General features: G+C 40.0%; 1 protein-coding gene across 2 annotated transcripts in view; it reads left to right on the plus strand.

Moving 5' to 3' along the window:
* Positions 1 to 17,757, plus strand: part of LOC139763141 (uncharacterized) — a 486,471-nt gene that overhangs the window by 243,076 nt on the left and 225,638 nt on the right. For both annotated transcript variants that reach the window (XM_071688843.1, XM_071688844.1), the window contains exon 7: positions 8,439 to 15,458. In XM_071688843.1, coding sequence (XP_071544944.1) covers positions 8,439 to 15,458 — 7,020 coding nt within the window. The remainder of the gene's footprint in view (positions 1 to 8,438; positions 15,459 to 17,757) is intronic.

The following is a 17,757-nucleotide window of genomic DNA, read 5'->3' on the forward strand; positions in this document are numbered from 1 at the left end:
ACCAAACTCAGTCACCAGCTTTCTGCAGTTTATCACATGAATCAGCCACCAGCGCTGTATCATCAGCGAACACAACTGACTCACTTCCCAAGCTCTCTCATCCCCAACAGACTTCATACGTGCCCCTCTTTCCAAAACTCTTGCATTCACCTCCCTAACAACCCCATCCATAAACAAATTAAACAACCATGGAGACATCACACTACCCCTGCCGCAAACCTACATTCACTGAGAACCAATCACTTTCCTCTCTTCCTACGCGTACACATGCCTTACATCTTCGATCAAAACTTTTCACTGCTTCTAACAACTTGCCTCCCACACCATATATTCTTAATACCTTCCACAGAGCATCTCTATCAACTCTATCATATGCCTTCTCCACATCCATAAATGCTACATACAAATCCATTTGCTTTTCTAAGTATTTCTCACATACATTCTTCAAAGCAAACACCTGATCCACACATCCTCTACCACTTCTGAAACCACACTGCTCTTCCCCAATCTGATGCTCTGTACATGCCTTCACCCTCTCAATCAATACCCTCCCATATAATTTACCAGGAATACTCAACAAACTTATACCTCTTTAATTTGAGCACTCACTCTTATCCCCTTTGCCTTTGTACAATGGCACTATGCACGCATTCCGCCAATCCTCAGGCACCTCACCATGAGTCATACATATAGTAAAAGGTTTGCGGAAGATGAAAGCCGGCAAGGCAGCAGGTTTGGATGGTATTGCAGTGGAATCTATTAAAAAAGGGGGTGACTATATTGTTGACTGGTTGGTAAGGTTATTTAATGTATGTATGTATAGCGTGGGCTATGGATAGAAATGTGCGCAGGAGGGTGGATGTGCTGGAAATGAGATGTTTGAGGACAATGTGTGGTGTGAGGTGGTTTGATCGAGTAAGTAATGTATGGGTAAGAGAGATGTGTGGAAAAAAAAAGAGCGTGGCTGAGAGAGCAGAAGAGGGTGTTTTGAAATGGTTTGGGCACATGGAGAGAATGAGTGAGGAAAGATTGACCAAGAGGATATATGTGTCGGAGGTGGAGGGAACGAGGAGAAGCGGGAGACCAAATTGGAGGTGGAAAGATGGAGTGAAAAAGATTTTGTGTGATCGGGGCCTGAACATGCAGGAGGGTGAAAGGAGGGCAAGGAATAGAGTGAATTGGATCGATGCGGTATACCGGGGTTGACATGCTGTCAGTGGATTGAATCAGGGCATGTGAAGCGTGTGGGGTAAACCGTGGAAAGTTGTGTGGGGCCTGGATGTGGAAAGGGAGCTGTGGTTTCGGGCATTATTGCTTGACAGCTAGAGACTGAGTGTGAATGAATGTGGCCTTTGTTGTCTTTTCTTAGCGCTACCTCGCACTCATGAGGGGGGAGGGGGATGGTATTCCATGTGTGGCGAGGTGGCGATGGAAATGAATAAAGGCAGGCAGTGTGAATTGTGTGCATGTGTATATATGTATGTGTCTGTGTGTGTATATATTTGTGTACATTGAGATGTATAGGTATGTATATTTGCGTGTGTGGACGTGTATGTATGTACATGTGTATATATCTTTCTTTTTTTCAAACTATTCGCTATTTCCCGCATTAGCAAGGTAGCGTTAAGAACCCAGGACTGGTCCTCTGAGGGAATATCCTCACCTGGGCCCCTTCTCTGTTCCTTCTTTTGGAAAATTAAAAAAAAAAAACAAGAGTGGAGGATATATATACGGGAGGGGAGAAAGAATACTTCCCACGCATTCCTCACGTGCCGTAGAAGGAGACTAAAGGGGACCGGAGCGGGGGGGCTAGAAACCCTCCCCTCCTTGTATTTTAACTTTCTAAAAGGGGAAACACAAGAAGGAATCATGCAGGGGGTGCTCATCCTCCTCGAAGGCTCAGATTGGGGTGTCTAAATATGTGTGGATGTAACCAAGATGAGAAAAAAGGAGAGATAGGTAGTATGTTTGAGGAAAGGAACCTGGATGTTTTGGCTCTGAGTGAAACGAAGCTCAAGGGTAAAGGGGAAGAGTGGTTTGGGAATGTCTTGGGAGTAAAGTCAGGGGTTAGTGAGAGGACAAGAGCAAGGGAAGGAGTAGCACTACTCCTGAAACAAGAGTGGTGGGAGTATGTGATAGAGTGTAAGAAAGTAATCTCTAGATTGATATGGGTAAAACTGAAAGTTGATGGAGAGAGATGGGTGATTATTTGTGCATATGCACCTGGGCATGAGAAGAAAGATCATGAGTGGCAAGTGTTTTGGGAGCAGCTGAATGAGTGTGTTAGTGGTTTTGATGCACAAGACCGGGTTATAGTGATGGGTGATTTGAATGCAAAGGTGAGTAATGTGGCAGTTGAGGGGATAATATACATGGGGTGTTCAGTGTTGTAAATGGAAATGGTGAAGAGCTTGTGGATTTATGTGCTGAAAAAGGACTGGTGATTGGGAATACCTGGTTTAAAAAGCGAGATATACATAAGTATAGGTATGTAAGTAGGAGAGATGGCCAGAGAGCGTTATTGGATTACGTGTTAATTGAGAGGCACGCGAAAGAGAGACTTTTGGATGTAAATGTGCTGAGAGGTGCAACTGGAGGGCATTTTCAGAAAAGAAGAGAGAATGTTGGGGTGAAGAGAGTGGTGAGAGTAAGTGAGCTTGGGAAGGACTCTTGTGTGAGGAAGCACCAGGAGAGACTGAGTACAGAATGGAAAAAGGTGAGAACGAAGGAGGTAAAGGGAGTGGGGGAGGAAAGGGATGTATTTAGGGAATCAGTGATGGCTTGCACAAAAGATTCTTGTGGCATGAGAAGTGTGGGAGGTGGGTTGATTAGAAAGGGTAGTGAATGGTGGGATGAAGAAGTAAGTTTATTAGTGAAAGAGAAGAGAGAGGCATTTGGACAATTTTTGCAGGGAAAAAATGCAAATGAGTGGGAGATATATAAAAGAAAGAGATAGGAGGTCAAGAGAAAGGTGCAAGAGGTGAAAGAGAGGGCAAATGAGAGTTGGGGTAAGAGAGTATCATTAAAGTTTAGGGAGAATAAAAAGATGTTCTGGAAGGAGGTAATAAAGTGCATAAGACAAGGGAGCAAATGGGAACTTCAGTGAAGGGTGCAAATGGGGAGGTGATAACAAGTAGTGGTGATGTGAGAAGGAGATGGAGTGAGTATTTTGAAGGTTTGTTGAATGTCGTTTGATGATTGAGTGGCAGATTTAGGGTGTTTTGGTCGAGGTGATGTACAAAGTGAGAGGGTTAGGGAAAATGATTTGGTAAACAGAGAAGAGGTAGTAAAAGCTTTGCGGAAGATGAAACCCGTCAAGGCAGCAGGTTTGGTATTGCAGTGGAATTTATTAAAATAGGGGATGACTGTATTGTTGACTGGTTGATGAGTTTATTTACTGTATGTATGATTCATGGTGAGGTGCCTGAGGATTGGCGGAATGCTTGCACAGAGCCATTGCACAAAGGCAAAGGGGATAAGAGTGAGTGTTCAAATTACAGAGGTATAAGTTTGTTGAGTATTCCTGGTAAATTATATGGGAGGGTATTGATTGAGAGGGTGAAGGCATGTACAGAGCATCAGATTGGGGAAGAGCAGTGTGGTTTCAGAAGTGGTAGAGGATGTGTGGATCAGGTGTTTGCTTTGAAGAATGTACGTGAGAAGAACATAGAAAAGCGAATGGATTTGTATGTAGCATTTATGGATCTGGAGAAGGCATATGATAGAGTTGATGGAGATGCTCTGTGGAAGGTATTAAGAATATATGGTGTGAGAGGCAAGTTTTTAGAAGCAGTGAAAATTTTTATCGAGGATGTAAGGCATGTGTATGTGTAGGAAGAGAGGAAAGTGATTGGTTCTCAGTGAATGTAGGTTTGCGGCAGGGGTGTGTGATGTCTCCATGGTTGTTTAATTTGTTTATGGATGCGGTTCTTATGTAGGTGAATGCAAGAGTTTTGGAAAGGGGTAAGTATGCAGTCTGTTGTGGATGAGAGAGCTTGGGAAGTGAGTCAGTTGTTGTTCGCTGATGATACAGCGCTGGTGGCTGATTCATGTGAGAAACTGCAGAAACTGGTGACTGAGTTTGGTAAAGTGTGTGAAAGAAGAAAATTGAGAGTAAATGTGAATAAGAGCAAGGTTATTAGGTACAGTAGGGTTGAGGGTCAAGTCAATTGGGAGGTAAGTTTGAATGGAGAAAAACTGGAGGAAGTAAAGTGTTTTAGATATGTGGGAGTGGATCTGGCAGCGGATGGAACCATGGAAGCGGAAGTGAAACATAGGGTGGGGGAGGGGGTGAGAATTCTGGGAGCCTTGAAGAATGTGTGGAAGTCGAGAACATTATCTCGGAAAGCAAAAATGGGTATGTTTGAAGGAATAGCTGTTCCAACAATGTTGTATGGTTGTGAGGCGTGGGCTATAGATAGAGTTGTGCGCAGGAGGGTAGATGTGCTGGAAATGAGATGTTTGAGGACAGTATGTGGTGTGAGGTGGTTTGATCGAGTAAGTAATGTAAGGGTAAGAGAGATGTGTGGAAATAAAAAGAGTGTGGTTGAGAGAGCTGAAGAGGGTGTTTTGAAATGGTTTGGTCACTTGGAGAGAATGAGTGAGAAAAGATTGACCAAGAGGATATATGCGTCAGAGGTGGAGGGAACGAGAAGTGGGAGACCAAATTGGAGGTGGAAAGATGGAGTGACAAAGAATTTGAGTGATTGGGACCTGAACATGCAGGAGGGTGAAAGGTGTGCAAGGAATAGAGTGAATTGGAACAATGTGGTATACCGGGGTCTAAGTGCTGTCAATAGATTGAACCAGGGCATGTGAAGCATCTGAGGTAAAGCATGGAATGTTCTGTGGGGCCTGGATGTGGAAAGGGAGCTGTGGTTTCGGTGCATTATTACATGACAGCTAGAGACTGAGTGTGAACGAATATGGCCTTTGTTGTCTTTTCCTAACGCTGCCTCGTGCACATGCATGGTGAGGGGGTTTCCCATTTCATGTGTGGCATGGTGGCAACAGGAATGAATAAAGGAAGACAGTATGAATAATGTACATGTGTATATATGTGTATGTTTTTGTGTGTATATATATGTATACGTCGAGATGTATAGGTATGTATATGTGCGTGTGTGGACGTGTATGTATATACATGTGTATGCGGGTGGGTTGGGGCCATTCTTTCGTCTGTTTCCTTGCGCTACCTTGCTAGCGCGGGAGACAGCGACAAAGTATAATAAAAAAATATATTTTCTTTCAAACTTCGCCATTTCCCATGTTAGCGAGGTAGCGTTAAGAACAGAGGACTGGGCCTTTTGAGGGAATATCTTCACCTGGCTCCCTTCTCTGTTCCTTCTTTTGGAAAATTAAAAAAGAAGAAAAAAACGAGAGTGGAGGATTTACAGCCACCCGCTCCCTCCCCTTTTAGTTGCCTTCTACGACATGCAGGGAATACGTGGGAAGTATTCTTTCTCCCCTATCCCTAGGGATGATATGTATACATATATATATATTTATTCATTTATTTATTATACTTTGTTGCTGTCTTCTATGTTAGCGAGGTAGAGTAAGGAAACAGACATAAGAATGACCCAATCCACCCACATACACATGTATATACATACACATCCAGTAGCTTTGATCAATGAGACCAAGATATAGTGATGAGTGATTTGAATGCAAAGATGAGTAATGTGGCAGTTGAGGATATAATTGGTGTGCATAGGGTGTTCAGTGTTGGAATTGGAAATGGTGAAGAGCTTGTGGATTTTTGTGCTGAAAAAGAAATGGTGATTGGGAATACATGGTTGTAATACTTATATGTGATTAGGAGAGATGGCCAAAGTGCATTATTGAATTATGTGTTCATTGATAGGCATGCAAAAGAGAGACTTTGAATGTTACTTTGCTGAGAGGGGCAGCTGGAGGGATTTCTGATCACTATCTTGTGGAGGTGAAGGTGAAGATTTGTAGAGGTTTTCAGAGAAGAAGAGAGAATGTTGGGGAGAAGAGAGTGGATAGAGTAAGTGAGCTTGGAAAGGAGACTTGTATGAGGAAGTACTAGGAGAGATTGAGTGCAGAACAGGAAAAGGTGAGAGCAAATGATGTAAGGGGAATGAGGAGAATGGGTTGTATTTAGGGAAGCAATGATGGTTTGTGCAAAAGATGCATGTGGCATGAGAATGGTGGGAGGTGGGTAGATTAGAAAGGGTAGTGAATGGTGGGATGAAGAAGTAAGATTGCTAGTAAAAGAGAAGAGAGAGGCATTTGGATGATTTTTGCCAGGAAGTAGTGGAAATGACTGAGAAAGGTATAAAAGAAAGGATGTCAAGAGAAAGGTGCAGGAGATGAAAAAGAGGATAAATGAGTGGTGAGGTGAGAGAGTTTCACTTAATTTTAGGGATAATAAAAAGATGTTTTAGAAGTAGGTTTTTTTTTTTCTTTTTTTTTTTTGCTTTGTCGCTGTCTCCCGCGTTTGCGAGGTAAAAAAGTGTTTAAGACAAGAGAACAAATGGGAATATCGGTTAAGGGGGCAAATTGGGAGGTCGTAACAAGTAGGGAGGAAGTGAGGAGGAGATGGAGTGAATATTTTGAAGGTTTGTTGAATGTGTTTGATGATAAAGTGGCAGATATAGGTTTTAGTCAAGGTGGTGTGCGAAGTGAGAGGGTCAGGGAGAATGGTCTGGTGAACAAAGAGGTAGTGAAAGCTTTGCGGAAGATTAAAGCTTGCAAGGCGGTGGGTTTGAATGGTACTGTAGTGGAATTTGTGCAAAAAGAGGGTGACTTTGTTGTTGACTGGTTGGTAAGGATATTCACTGATTGTATGGATCATGGTGAAGTGCCTGAGGATTGGTAGAATGCGTGCATAGTGCCATTGTACAAAGGCAAAGGGGATAAAGTTGAGTGTTCCAATTACAGAGGCATAAGTTTGTTGATTATTCTTTGGGAAATATATGTAAGGGCATTGATTGAGAGGGTAAAGGCATGTAAAGAGCATCAGATTGGGGAAGAGCAGTGTGGTTTCAGAAGAGGTCAAGGATGTGTGGATGAGGTGTTTGCTTTGAAGAATTTTATTGAGAAATACCTTGAAAAACATGGATTTTTATGTAATTTTTATGGATCTGGAGAAGGCTTATAATAGGGTGGATAGAGATGCTTTGTGGAAGGTATTAAGAGTATATGGTGTTGGAGGTAAGTTGCTAGAAGCAGTGAAAAATTTTTACCAAGGATGTAAGGCATATTTACGAGTAGTAAGAGAGGAAAGTGATTGGTTCCCAGTGAATGTTGGTTTGTAGCAGGGAAGCATGATGTCTCCATGGTTGTTTAATTAGTTTATGGATGGTGAATGGAAGCGTTATAGAGAGAGGAGCAAGTATGCATTTTGTTCTGGATGAGAGGGAATGGAAGTGAGTCAGTTGTTGTTCGCTGATGGTACAGTGGAGGTGGCTGATTCGGGTGAGAAATTACAGAAGTTGGTGACCGAGTTTGGTAAAGTTTGTGAAAGAAGAAAGTTGAGAGTAAATGTGAATAAGTGCAAGGTTATTAGGTTTAGTAGAGTTGAGGGACGAAGTTAATTTGGAGGTAAGTTTGAATGGAGACTAACTGGAGGAAGTGAAGTGTTTTAGATATCTGGGAGTGGATATAGCAGTGAATGGAAGCAAGGAAGTGGAAGTGAGTCACAGGATGAAGGAGGGGGCAAAAGTTCTGGGAGTGTTGAAGAATGTGTGGAAGGCAAGAACATTATCTCGGAGAGCAAAAATAGGTATGTTTGAAGGAATAGTGGTTCCAACATTGTTATATGGTTGCGAGGTGTGAGCTATAGATGGGGTTGTGCAGAGGAGGGTGGATGTGTTGGAAATGAAATGTTTGTGGTGTGAGGTGGTTTGATTGAGTAAGTAATGAAAGGGTAAGAGAGATTGTAGTAATAAAACGAGTATGGTTGAGAGAGCAGAAGAGGGTGCGTTGAAATGGTTTGGACACATGGAGAGAATGAGTGAGGAAAGATTGACAAAGAGGATATATGTTTCAGAGATGGAGGGAAGAAGAAGTGGGAGACCAAATTGGAGGTGGAAGGATGTACTGAAAAAGATTTTGAACAATTGGGGCCTGAACATCCAGGAGGGTGAATGGCTCACAAAGAATAGAGTGAATTGGAGCGATGTGGTATACTGGGGTCAATGTGCTGTCAATGGATTGAACCAGGACATGTGAAGCGTCTAGGGTAAACCATGGTAAGGTCTGTGGAGTCTGGATGTGGAAAGGGAGCTATGGTTTTGGTGCATTACACATGACAGCTAGAGACAAATTCAAAAAGGGACTACTGCATGGTTGTAGCGTGTGACAGGCACTAGGCATCAGTAATGGGAAACATTTATTACAAACGTCTGCTCTTAGTTTCAGATATATTTACTTTTGTCAAACTTACACGTATCTTTCTTTCTCAATAGGTTGTTTACCGGGAGGTCTGACATCTGCTGTATGGTATCGACTGCAGTCACTATTGGAAGTGAGTGAAAGTATTCTGCAGTCTCAGTACCACGCATTCCAGAGGAAGCAGGAGAAAAGATGTAAGAAGAATTCTGTTGAAATGGCTGCTTTGCCATCTTTAGAAAGTTGGCTGGATGATTTTGATGTAGGATTAGGTGATGAACTATTTGAAGAGGAAGATGATAACTTGGTAAAGAATAGCAGAAAGAAGGTACTGGCTAAGGAAGCCAAACAGCTTGAAGAATTGATACAGGATATTTCTGATAATGAGATTGGAAGTAAAGGAAGAGATAAGGTGTGTGATCAGGATCAACAGAAAATGCAAGTAGAATCAGAAGGTTTGACCAAAACAAAGATATCTGACGTGAAACAAGAGCTAGAACAGAAACTGAATGAGTCTCTTAATTCTAAGACAACTAAAATTGTTAAGGCTCCCTCAGAGGTTGCAAAACATGATTGTTTTGATGAAAATGTACATCATGAATTTAAAAACAAACATTCTGTCAGACAAGGAAGAAGTACAAAAGAACAAAAGCAGTTGCCAGTAGTATCATCGGAATTGTATCTTGAAGATGATGAAAGTGATAGTAGTAATGATAATTCCAGAGCACAAAATGATTGTGCAGTCAAAAGAAAATCTTGTGGAAAGGAAAGGTATATTGCATGTGAAGCAAAGCTTGAAGACCACACGGATATACATAAAACTAGATATATCTCAGCTAGCCATGAAAATCTGTGTGAAGAGAAAATTATCAACTTAGATGTTGGAAATGCTAACAAAGACTCTTCTGATGAATTGACCCAAAATCAAGCAGGAGACAACACCATGACCCATACTGTGGAAGAGCTACAATTCGATAGCAAAAACGACAGTACCAACTTAACTGAAGAAGTTGATAATGGAGAGGATATCATCAGGCAGATTTTGAATGATATGAAGCCACATGATAAGTTAGATTGTTTAGATAGTTCATTTTGCTTGCAGGACTCAGAAGATTCACTCCTTTCTGAGGAGAAAAAAAGGGATAGAACAGGAAGGAATGTTGATAAAACTCAAGAGAGACACTTAGATATGTATGAGGATGATGATATTATTGGCCCAGTAAGTGATTCATCTGACGATGCAAGTCATGATGTACCTAAGACACTTGTATCTCAGGTATCTCAAGGCTTCTCAGTTGCAGACAGTAATGGAGAGAAAGTAGACAGTATGCTTGAGGATTTAGGCATAACAGATTCGGATGTCTCTGATGAAGAAGAAAAGTTGCCAACAGATAGAAGCACTCGGTTACTTCAAAGATTTAGAAATGATTTTAAGTCTTCTCAGAGTTTCTCTATTGATATCGATGACCAGATTAATACCCCTCCCAGTGATAGCATAAGTGCTGAAGACCCCATAAGAAAGGATGATAGTACTTTTAAAGATAGAGGATCAGGATCTGCAGAATATGTAATTGGAATTAAGAGAGAAAGATCAAGAGATCTTGCTAGCCATATTGATGGGATGAATTCATCAGCTGATGATCAAGGAATTCTTTCAAGTAGAGGTCAGTTTAGTGAACAGAATTATGAAGAATCAAATCTCACATCTAATGACAATTGCTCTATTAACAATATAATTAGTAATACTGAGAGTAGATGCAATAAGCACATTAGATCAAGTGATGATAATGATAGCCAGCAAGGTAGTCACTTAGCCACCAAAAGTGCAAGTGATAAGGATCACTTAGCAAAATATGATAATCTAACTAGAGACATAGGAAGCATAAATGAAAGCTCTCAGATGTCATTCAATCTTACAAAGGGGATATGTTTGTATGATAATACTCCATGTATTCTCTCTGAAAGAGATAAGTTTAAAGAACAGAATGATATGGAATCAGATCCTATTTCTAAAGATTGTGATTATAGTAATGATAATAGTATAGGTCAGGTAGTAGACCCTGGGAATGTCTGTAGTAAACCCAACAAACCTAGACTTCAAGAACTCAGACATATTCATAATGTTGTGAATGACTCAGCTGAAGTGGATGAGCATGAATTAGTATCATCCGTCAGTTTAACAAAAGATATATTGAAGAAGGAAGAATATCAGAAATTGAAGTCTTCAGGAGAGGATAATATGATAGAGAAAGAAAAGGTAAAACTTACAGAAACTTTCAAAGCTGAACATCTTATGATAGATATTAAGAGAAGTAGCGTTCTAGTTGGTTCCAAGGAAGACATAGAATTTATTGGTCAGAAACTGCTTAATCAGACCGAGGCAGAGTCAGAGAAAGATGTTGGGCCTTTGTCTGTGAAAGGGGACTGTGGAGCATGTGCTGGTGTTAGCATTGAAAATGAAGAACAATCAGGTCATACTAAGTTTATGTTTAGTAAGGAAAGTTGTAGAACTAGCACTGAAGGTGCAGGCACTCTTCGTGAAGATAAAGAAAATCTGATCATACCTATATCTAATAAAGGACACAGTGAAAGATGTTCTGAATATTCAGATGATGTTAATAAAGATCAGGTAGGCACTAAAGAAATAATGATTCCTAAAGTGGATAGTGACAGTAATGAAAACTCAGTTGTTGATGTAAACATACATAAGGGGAGCTCAACATGTCTTGATCAGGGGAGCAGACAAAATGTTAAGAAGCAACAGGAACAACAACTGTTCTTATCATCACCCTCGAAGAATGGTAGACACTCGCTTGAAGATCTTGGATTTGGTAGCCCTCAGAATTTTGATGATTTGGTTGTGATGGATAACAATGTTGGATCTGATTTGTATACTGGGGATAAGCTACAAAATATGACTGTGCCTAAAAATACAATAAGGTTAGATGTTCTGGATAAACTTGGAGGTGAACCTTCCTCTGTTGGCATTAAGGATAGGGATACTGAAGAAGAAAATGTAGATTGTCTGGGTAGTAATAGTAGTAGTCTTGCTTCAAAGGAAAAGATAAAGGTTGATCAAGATAAGAAAGAAAAAAAAAAGTCAGGAACAACAAGGATTTTGCTTGATTCTCCTTATTTTGATGGTGGAAGCAATGTAGAAGATAAAAGAGAAATGAATGGAGTGGATGTTCTTGAAAAGAGGATAATGAGTAGTGTAAACATGAAAGAGATGACAGTGATAGAAAGCATTAGACCAGAGAATGATGACAGTGACAAGGAGACACAAGACAAAAGTTTGCACATAGATAGAGCTTGTACAAAGTACAGAAATGAAGTTTCCAGTTTAAGGAAGGAAATAGATAAGGAAAATATTTCTAATACAAATGTAGAACTTTGTGAGTATGATTCTGAAAAGGATATTAATAACCAAATTTTGTCAAGTAGAAATGATGAATCATTATATACAAATGAAGAAGATTTCAGAGTTGCAGTTGGCTGTAACAGTTCCAAACTTGAAACAACTGACACAACTGATAATGAAATATCATTTGAGAAAATCAGTGATGAAGATCCTGAATATAAAAATAAGTTATTGCCAAAATGCATTGGTCACATAAGTACACATGATCCTGTGCAACTTTCCATTTCATCTGATAAGGAACAACAAAGTAGTTGTGCCTTACCACAGAAAAAGAAATTAAAAGCTGCACCTCTAGCCACTGATATCTTACTTACAGATGAATCTCTCAGATCTGATGACATAAACAAAGAAAAACCATGTGATGACAATAAGAGAACACCAGGAATATGTAAAATTAGTGTAAGTGAAGCTGCAGAAGATGAACCTGCACCTGTGGATTCCTTCAGTGTTGATACTTATGACACATATGGTTGTGGCAGTGAAACAGAAGATTCCTGTCAGATGAGAGTATGTCGAAGAAGTAGCAGGAGAATTGCTGCACTGGAGAAAAAAAAGTTGATTAACCAAGAAATTTTTTTACAAAAATTTCATGCCTGCAAAAAGAAAAGTGATCAGTTCCCAATAGAAAATCTTGAATCACAGAATAACAGAGACAATCTTCAGATAATGAATGATAAGGAAAAAGAGAATAAGCAGTCTTCAATATGCAAGGAATCACCCATTCAAGATATTAAAGATAAAACAGAAGCTGTAGCAGTTGGTACTGAGGAGGAGTTTCCTGAGATACCTTCGAAGGTTAGTAGAGTAATGAAACCTTTGAATGCTGTTAGCAATCAGCCAGGAAGGATATTATTTAACTGGGGACCAAAATTACAGGTACCTGCAAAAGTTCATGTTGAAAAGAACATTAAATTCTTCCAGAGGAGCAAACTCACAAGTGTGGTTGCAGATTTGTACAGTACTCAGACATATAATGTATTCTCGCTTGAAAACCGTAAACGAAGGGCACAAAAAAGAATGAGTGTATCAGTGGCAAAGGTAAATGAGCTTAGGCCCCAGAAATGTTACTTAGAAACCACTGATGATCACACATATAAGGTATTCTCGCTTGAAAATCATAAACGAAGGGCACAAAAAAGAATGAAAGTATCAGTAGCAGAGGTAAATGTACCTAGGCCCAAGGACTGTGTGTTGGAGACCACTGATGATCATCTATCTTCTGTGCTTAATCTAGCAGAGTATGATTATGGGGGCATGAATACAGGTATCACTGATTGTAGGAGCATGAAGAGAGAAAGTATTATGAGAAACCTTAAAAGCTTGAAAAGAGAAAGTAGGAAAAGGAATAATTCTCCTGATGAGAGACAAACATCAAAAAGGAAAGACTCAGATAGAAGGTCCTTGCCTCAAACTGATGAAATTAGGAAAAGAGTTGCTAGGAGCCAGAATGATGTTGAATCATGTACTTTTGAGAGAAAAGCCTCACAAAGGTCATTGTTTGGAAGTGAAAGTAGTAGTAATGTAAACTCTAGCAGTTGTCTAGAAGAGACATCTCCTGTACATAATGGACCGAAGCAGAGAAACAGAAGAAGGAAAGAGTTTCAAGATGATTCCAGAAACAGCAGAGGGAGATTAAAATTTAGCAAAATAAATGTTGAGTTCAGCAGAAGCAAAAGAAGGAAATCAGAAAGCAGTGGTGATAGGAGTAGTTCTCCAGATTTCTCTTCCAGTAGTCAAGACAGCTGTAGAAAAGAAAAGAATACCCAGTCCAAAACTGCTATTAATTATTATGTAAGAAAATCATCAGTTAGTACACGTGGGAGTTCTTTTCCTCAAAAGAGAACTTTAACTAAGCCATTATTAGCTGAAACTGATGCTTGCATTAAACGAAACTTCTTTGGGAAGAAGAATCACATAGATTCTTCAGATTCTGATATCTCCTCAGGTGCTCAGGAAAGGATTAAACGTTGCAAGGGAAAGCGTAGGTCATGCTTTGTAACAAGTGAAACTGATGATTCAGAAATTGAAACATCAAACATCTTAACCAAGACAGAAAAAAGGAATTTTCTTGTGAAAAAGAAAACGGAATTATTTAGAGCCTCAAAAAAATTGTCTTCAGGGACAGATCCCAAAGGTATGATGGAAAGAAAAACACAGCCTCTTATGTTAGATAGTGATATTAGTTTAAAGAGTGTCCAGTACAGAGTAGACCCTCAACATGATGTAAAGCAGTTAGATTCAAAGCAGTGTCAAGGTACAAATATGATTTCTGAAATTGCACCTGAACCTGAAACCTCCATTGTTAGTTGGGAAACATGTAGTGATGGGGAAGCAGTAAATAACAAAGATAGCATAAAAAGCAATAAAGCAAAACAAGTCAAAGGAATTAGTACTGATGGTAAAAGTGACTCTGTTGTCTGTAGAAAGAAGAGTGTATTTGAAATAGCTTCAAGATTAAGTGCAAATCATATAAAGATACAGGAGAATAAACGTACTGCAATACTTCTTGATACTGCCCCCCAAAGTGCATCCAAACGACAAAGGAAGAAGAGTTTTTCAAAAGCACTAGAAAAATACCATAGTCAAGCACTTGAAATATCTGAGGAACATCGTGAAAGTCAGGGACTTGAAACACCTGTGTATTCTCAGGAGAAAGGGAAGATAAGATGTTTGCTGCCAGAATTTGATTCTAGTGATACTGATGACAGTGAAAATGTACTTGAAGTAGAAAACCAATATGATAGCCAAAGTGAAAAAGTATTGACTCTGAATGAGAGGACAGTACAGAGCAGAGTTGTTAGCAATGATTCTGAGGAAATGAATGATGCACTTAAGGATGAATCTTCACTAAGCAAACATGAGACACAAATAGTATCACATCCAGGTCTAGTCAGCTCACTTGCAAGACTTGGAACTTTGGATAGACCAAGAGTTAAGCCAAAACCTGTGATGAAAAAAAGTATTCCCAAGGCCCATGTGCCAGCCTCCTCTGGCTTTGTTGAAAATCTTTTTTGTAGAAGGATTAAGGATGCTAAGTGGTATGTTTCAAATGAGAGTATATCAGAAGCCGTCAGGTCATCATACCAACCAATTAATTCAAGAAATACTTCCTTTGATCCACCACCAGGAAAATCTAATGATGCACTGGGGAACGTAGGGAAAAATAAAGATATAAACCAGCCAGGATGTAGCACACCACAGGTCACTCCTAGTTTGCCGCAATTTGAATATTCAACAGATGAAATTAATGTTTCAAGTGAAAATGGAGTTTCATTACCAAATCTGTACGGCACTGTAAAGAATATACGAGATACATTCCAGAGTGAACTAACAAATCTTTATGGAAGTCAGAAAGATGTACCATCTATCTCTTGTTCATTAAGCCAGAAAGAACTTAGTGAAGAGAGTAAAGTTCCTTCCACTCCACAGAAAGCTTCACACTCCTTGAGGAAACTTGAAGTGATAGAAACCTTATCTCAGAAGCAGGGCTTTTGTTGCCAGCCTTCACAACAATCAGAAAAAGACATCAGTGATGTTGCAGCATTTGAAATCAGATTGGAGAATGTACCAGAAGAAAGTATGGAGGATGAAAGACACTTTATCCCTCAACTTCATGTTTGGAGTTCAGACAAGGAGCAACTTGTTCTTGAGACTGCATCTGCTCAGAAAGGGGAAGGTTAGTAAAGAGATCATTTATGAATTTTTTGTTATGAATGGATTAGATGTTTTTGAATTGTAAATTGAAGTTCTTGTAATGAAAAGGTAAAATGCATTGGAAAGTTTTTGTATCAGTAATTCTTTGTAGAAACGTCAATTTAATTTTTTTTTCATTTCTTTATACTAACCCCAATGAATGAGTCCTGTTGTTTCCTAGAATCTTTCTAAATCTCCTGCAGCTTAAGACTGCACTACTTCTGGTATCAGGGATACTCACTGACCCTGGTCTCGGTTGTGTGAAATGTAGGATGCCATTTGTTGTATTACCAAGGCAATTATTTCGCTTTCCACTGATTCACTTTTCACTTTTCCACACAACATATTTTTATGGTCACTTTAATTGTCACTTTCTCTCTGTATTTACTCACTTGAACATCATGAATTTTGCAATTTAAAGCTTACTTCATCACATGGCAACCTGCTGTGGACGATTCTGGGTGTCATAAGTTTAACACTTCGACTCTTACGGCCAAGTTACTCTTACAAACTTGATACAAACTTTTGAAAAGTTTAAGCACAATGTCACTTCTGCTGTTCTTACAGTCAGAAGCTTTATGAACTAAGTAAAGAACTTTACAAGAATATCCTTAATGCATAAGTGAAGTGTGAGATGACCACATGTTATGATGATTCATAACTATGGAAACAAAGGCTGCACTAAGATCAGCCTAATGTTTATGCATTACACATACACAAGCTCCCTTTCTACCAAGCTGTTGCGTCTTGATGCTACCTCGTTAATGCGGGAAATGGCAAATATGTATGAAATATATATATATATATATATGCTGCCTTGCCGGAGTCTTGTATCTTGAATGGTTGTCCTCCGCAAAGGTTTTACTACCTCTTCTCTGTTTACCAAATCATTTTCCCTAACCCTCTCACTTTGCACACCAAATCGACCAAAACACCCTATATCTGCCACTCTATCATCAAACACATTCAACAAACCTTCAAAATACTCACTCCATCTCTTTCTCACATCACCACTACTTGTTATCACCTCCCCATTTGCGTCCTTCACTGAAGTTCCCATTTGCTCCCTTGTCTTACGCACTTTATTTACCTCCTTCCAGAACATGTTTTTATTTTCCCTAAAATAAATAAATTTTTTTATTTATTTTTTTTTGCTTTGTCGTTGTCTCCCGCGTTTGTGTGGTAGCGCAAGGAAACAGACGAAAGAAATGGCCCAACCCACCCCCATACACATGTATATACATATGTCCACACACGCAAATATACATACCTACACAGCTTTCCATGGTTTACCCCAGACGCTTCACATGCCCTGATTCAATCCACTGACAGCACGTCAACCCCGATATACCACATTGATCCAATTCACTCTATTCGTTGCCCTCCTTTCACCCTCCTGCATGTTCAGGCCCCGATCACACAAAATCTTTTTCACTCCATCTTTCCATCTCCAATTTGGTCTCCCACTTCTCCTCGTTCCTTCCACCTCCGACACATATATCCTCTTGGTCAATCTTTCCTCACATCGATCCAATTCACTCTGTTCCTTGCCCTCCTTTCACCCTCCTGCATGTTCAGGCCCCGATCACACAAAATCTTTTTCACTCCATCTTTCCACCTCCAATTTGGTCTCCCACTTCTCCTCGTTCCCTCCACCTCCGACACATATATCCTCTTGGTGAATCTTTCCTCACTCAATCTCTCCATGTGCCCAAACCATTTCAAAACACCCTCTTCTGCTCTCTCAACCACGCTCTTTTTATTTCCACACATCTCTCTTACCCTTACGTTACTTACTCGATCAAACCACCTCACACCACACATTGTCCTCAAACATCTCATTTCCAGCACATCCATCCTCCTGCGCACAACTCTATCCATAGTCCACGCCTCGCAACCATACAACATTGTTGGAACCACTATTCCTTCAAACATACCCATTTTTGCTTTCCGAGACAATGTTCTCGACTTCCACACATTCTTCAAGGCTCCCAGAATTTTCGCCCCCTCCCCCACCGTATGATCCACTTCCGCTTCCATGTTTCCATCCGCTGCCAGATCCACTCCCAGATATCTAAAACACTTCACTTCCTCCAGTTTTTCTCCATTCAAACTCACCACCCAATTGACTTGACCCTCAACTCTACTGTACCTAATAACCTTGCTCTTATTCACATTTACTCTTAACTTTCTTCTTTCATACACTTTACCAAACTCAGTCACCAGCTTCTGCAGTTTCTCACATGAATCAGCCACCAGCGCTGTATCATCAGCGAACAACA

The sequence above is a fragment of the Panulirus ornatus genome, chromosome 46, assembly GCF_036320965.1.
Source record: "Panulirus ornatus isolate Po-2019 chromosome 46, ASM3632096v1, whole genome shotgun sequence".
NCBI lineage: Eukaryota > Metazoa > Arthropoda > Malacostraca > Decapoda > Palinuridae > Panulirus > Panulirus ornatus.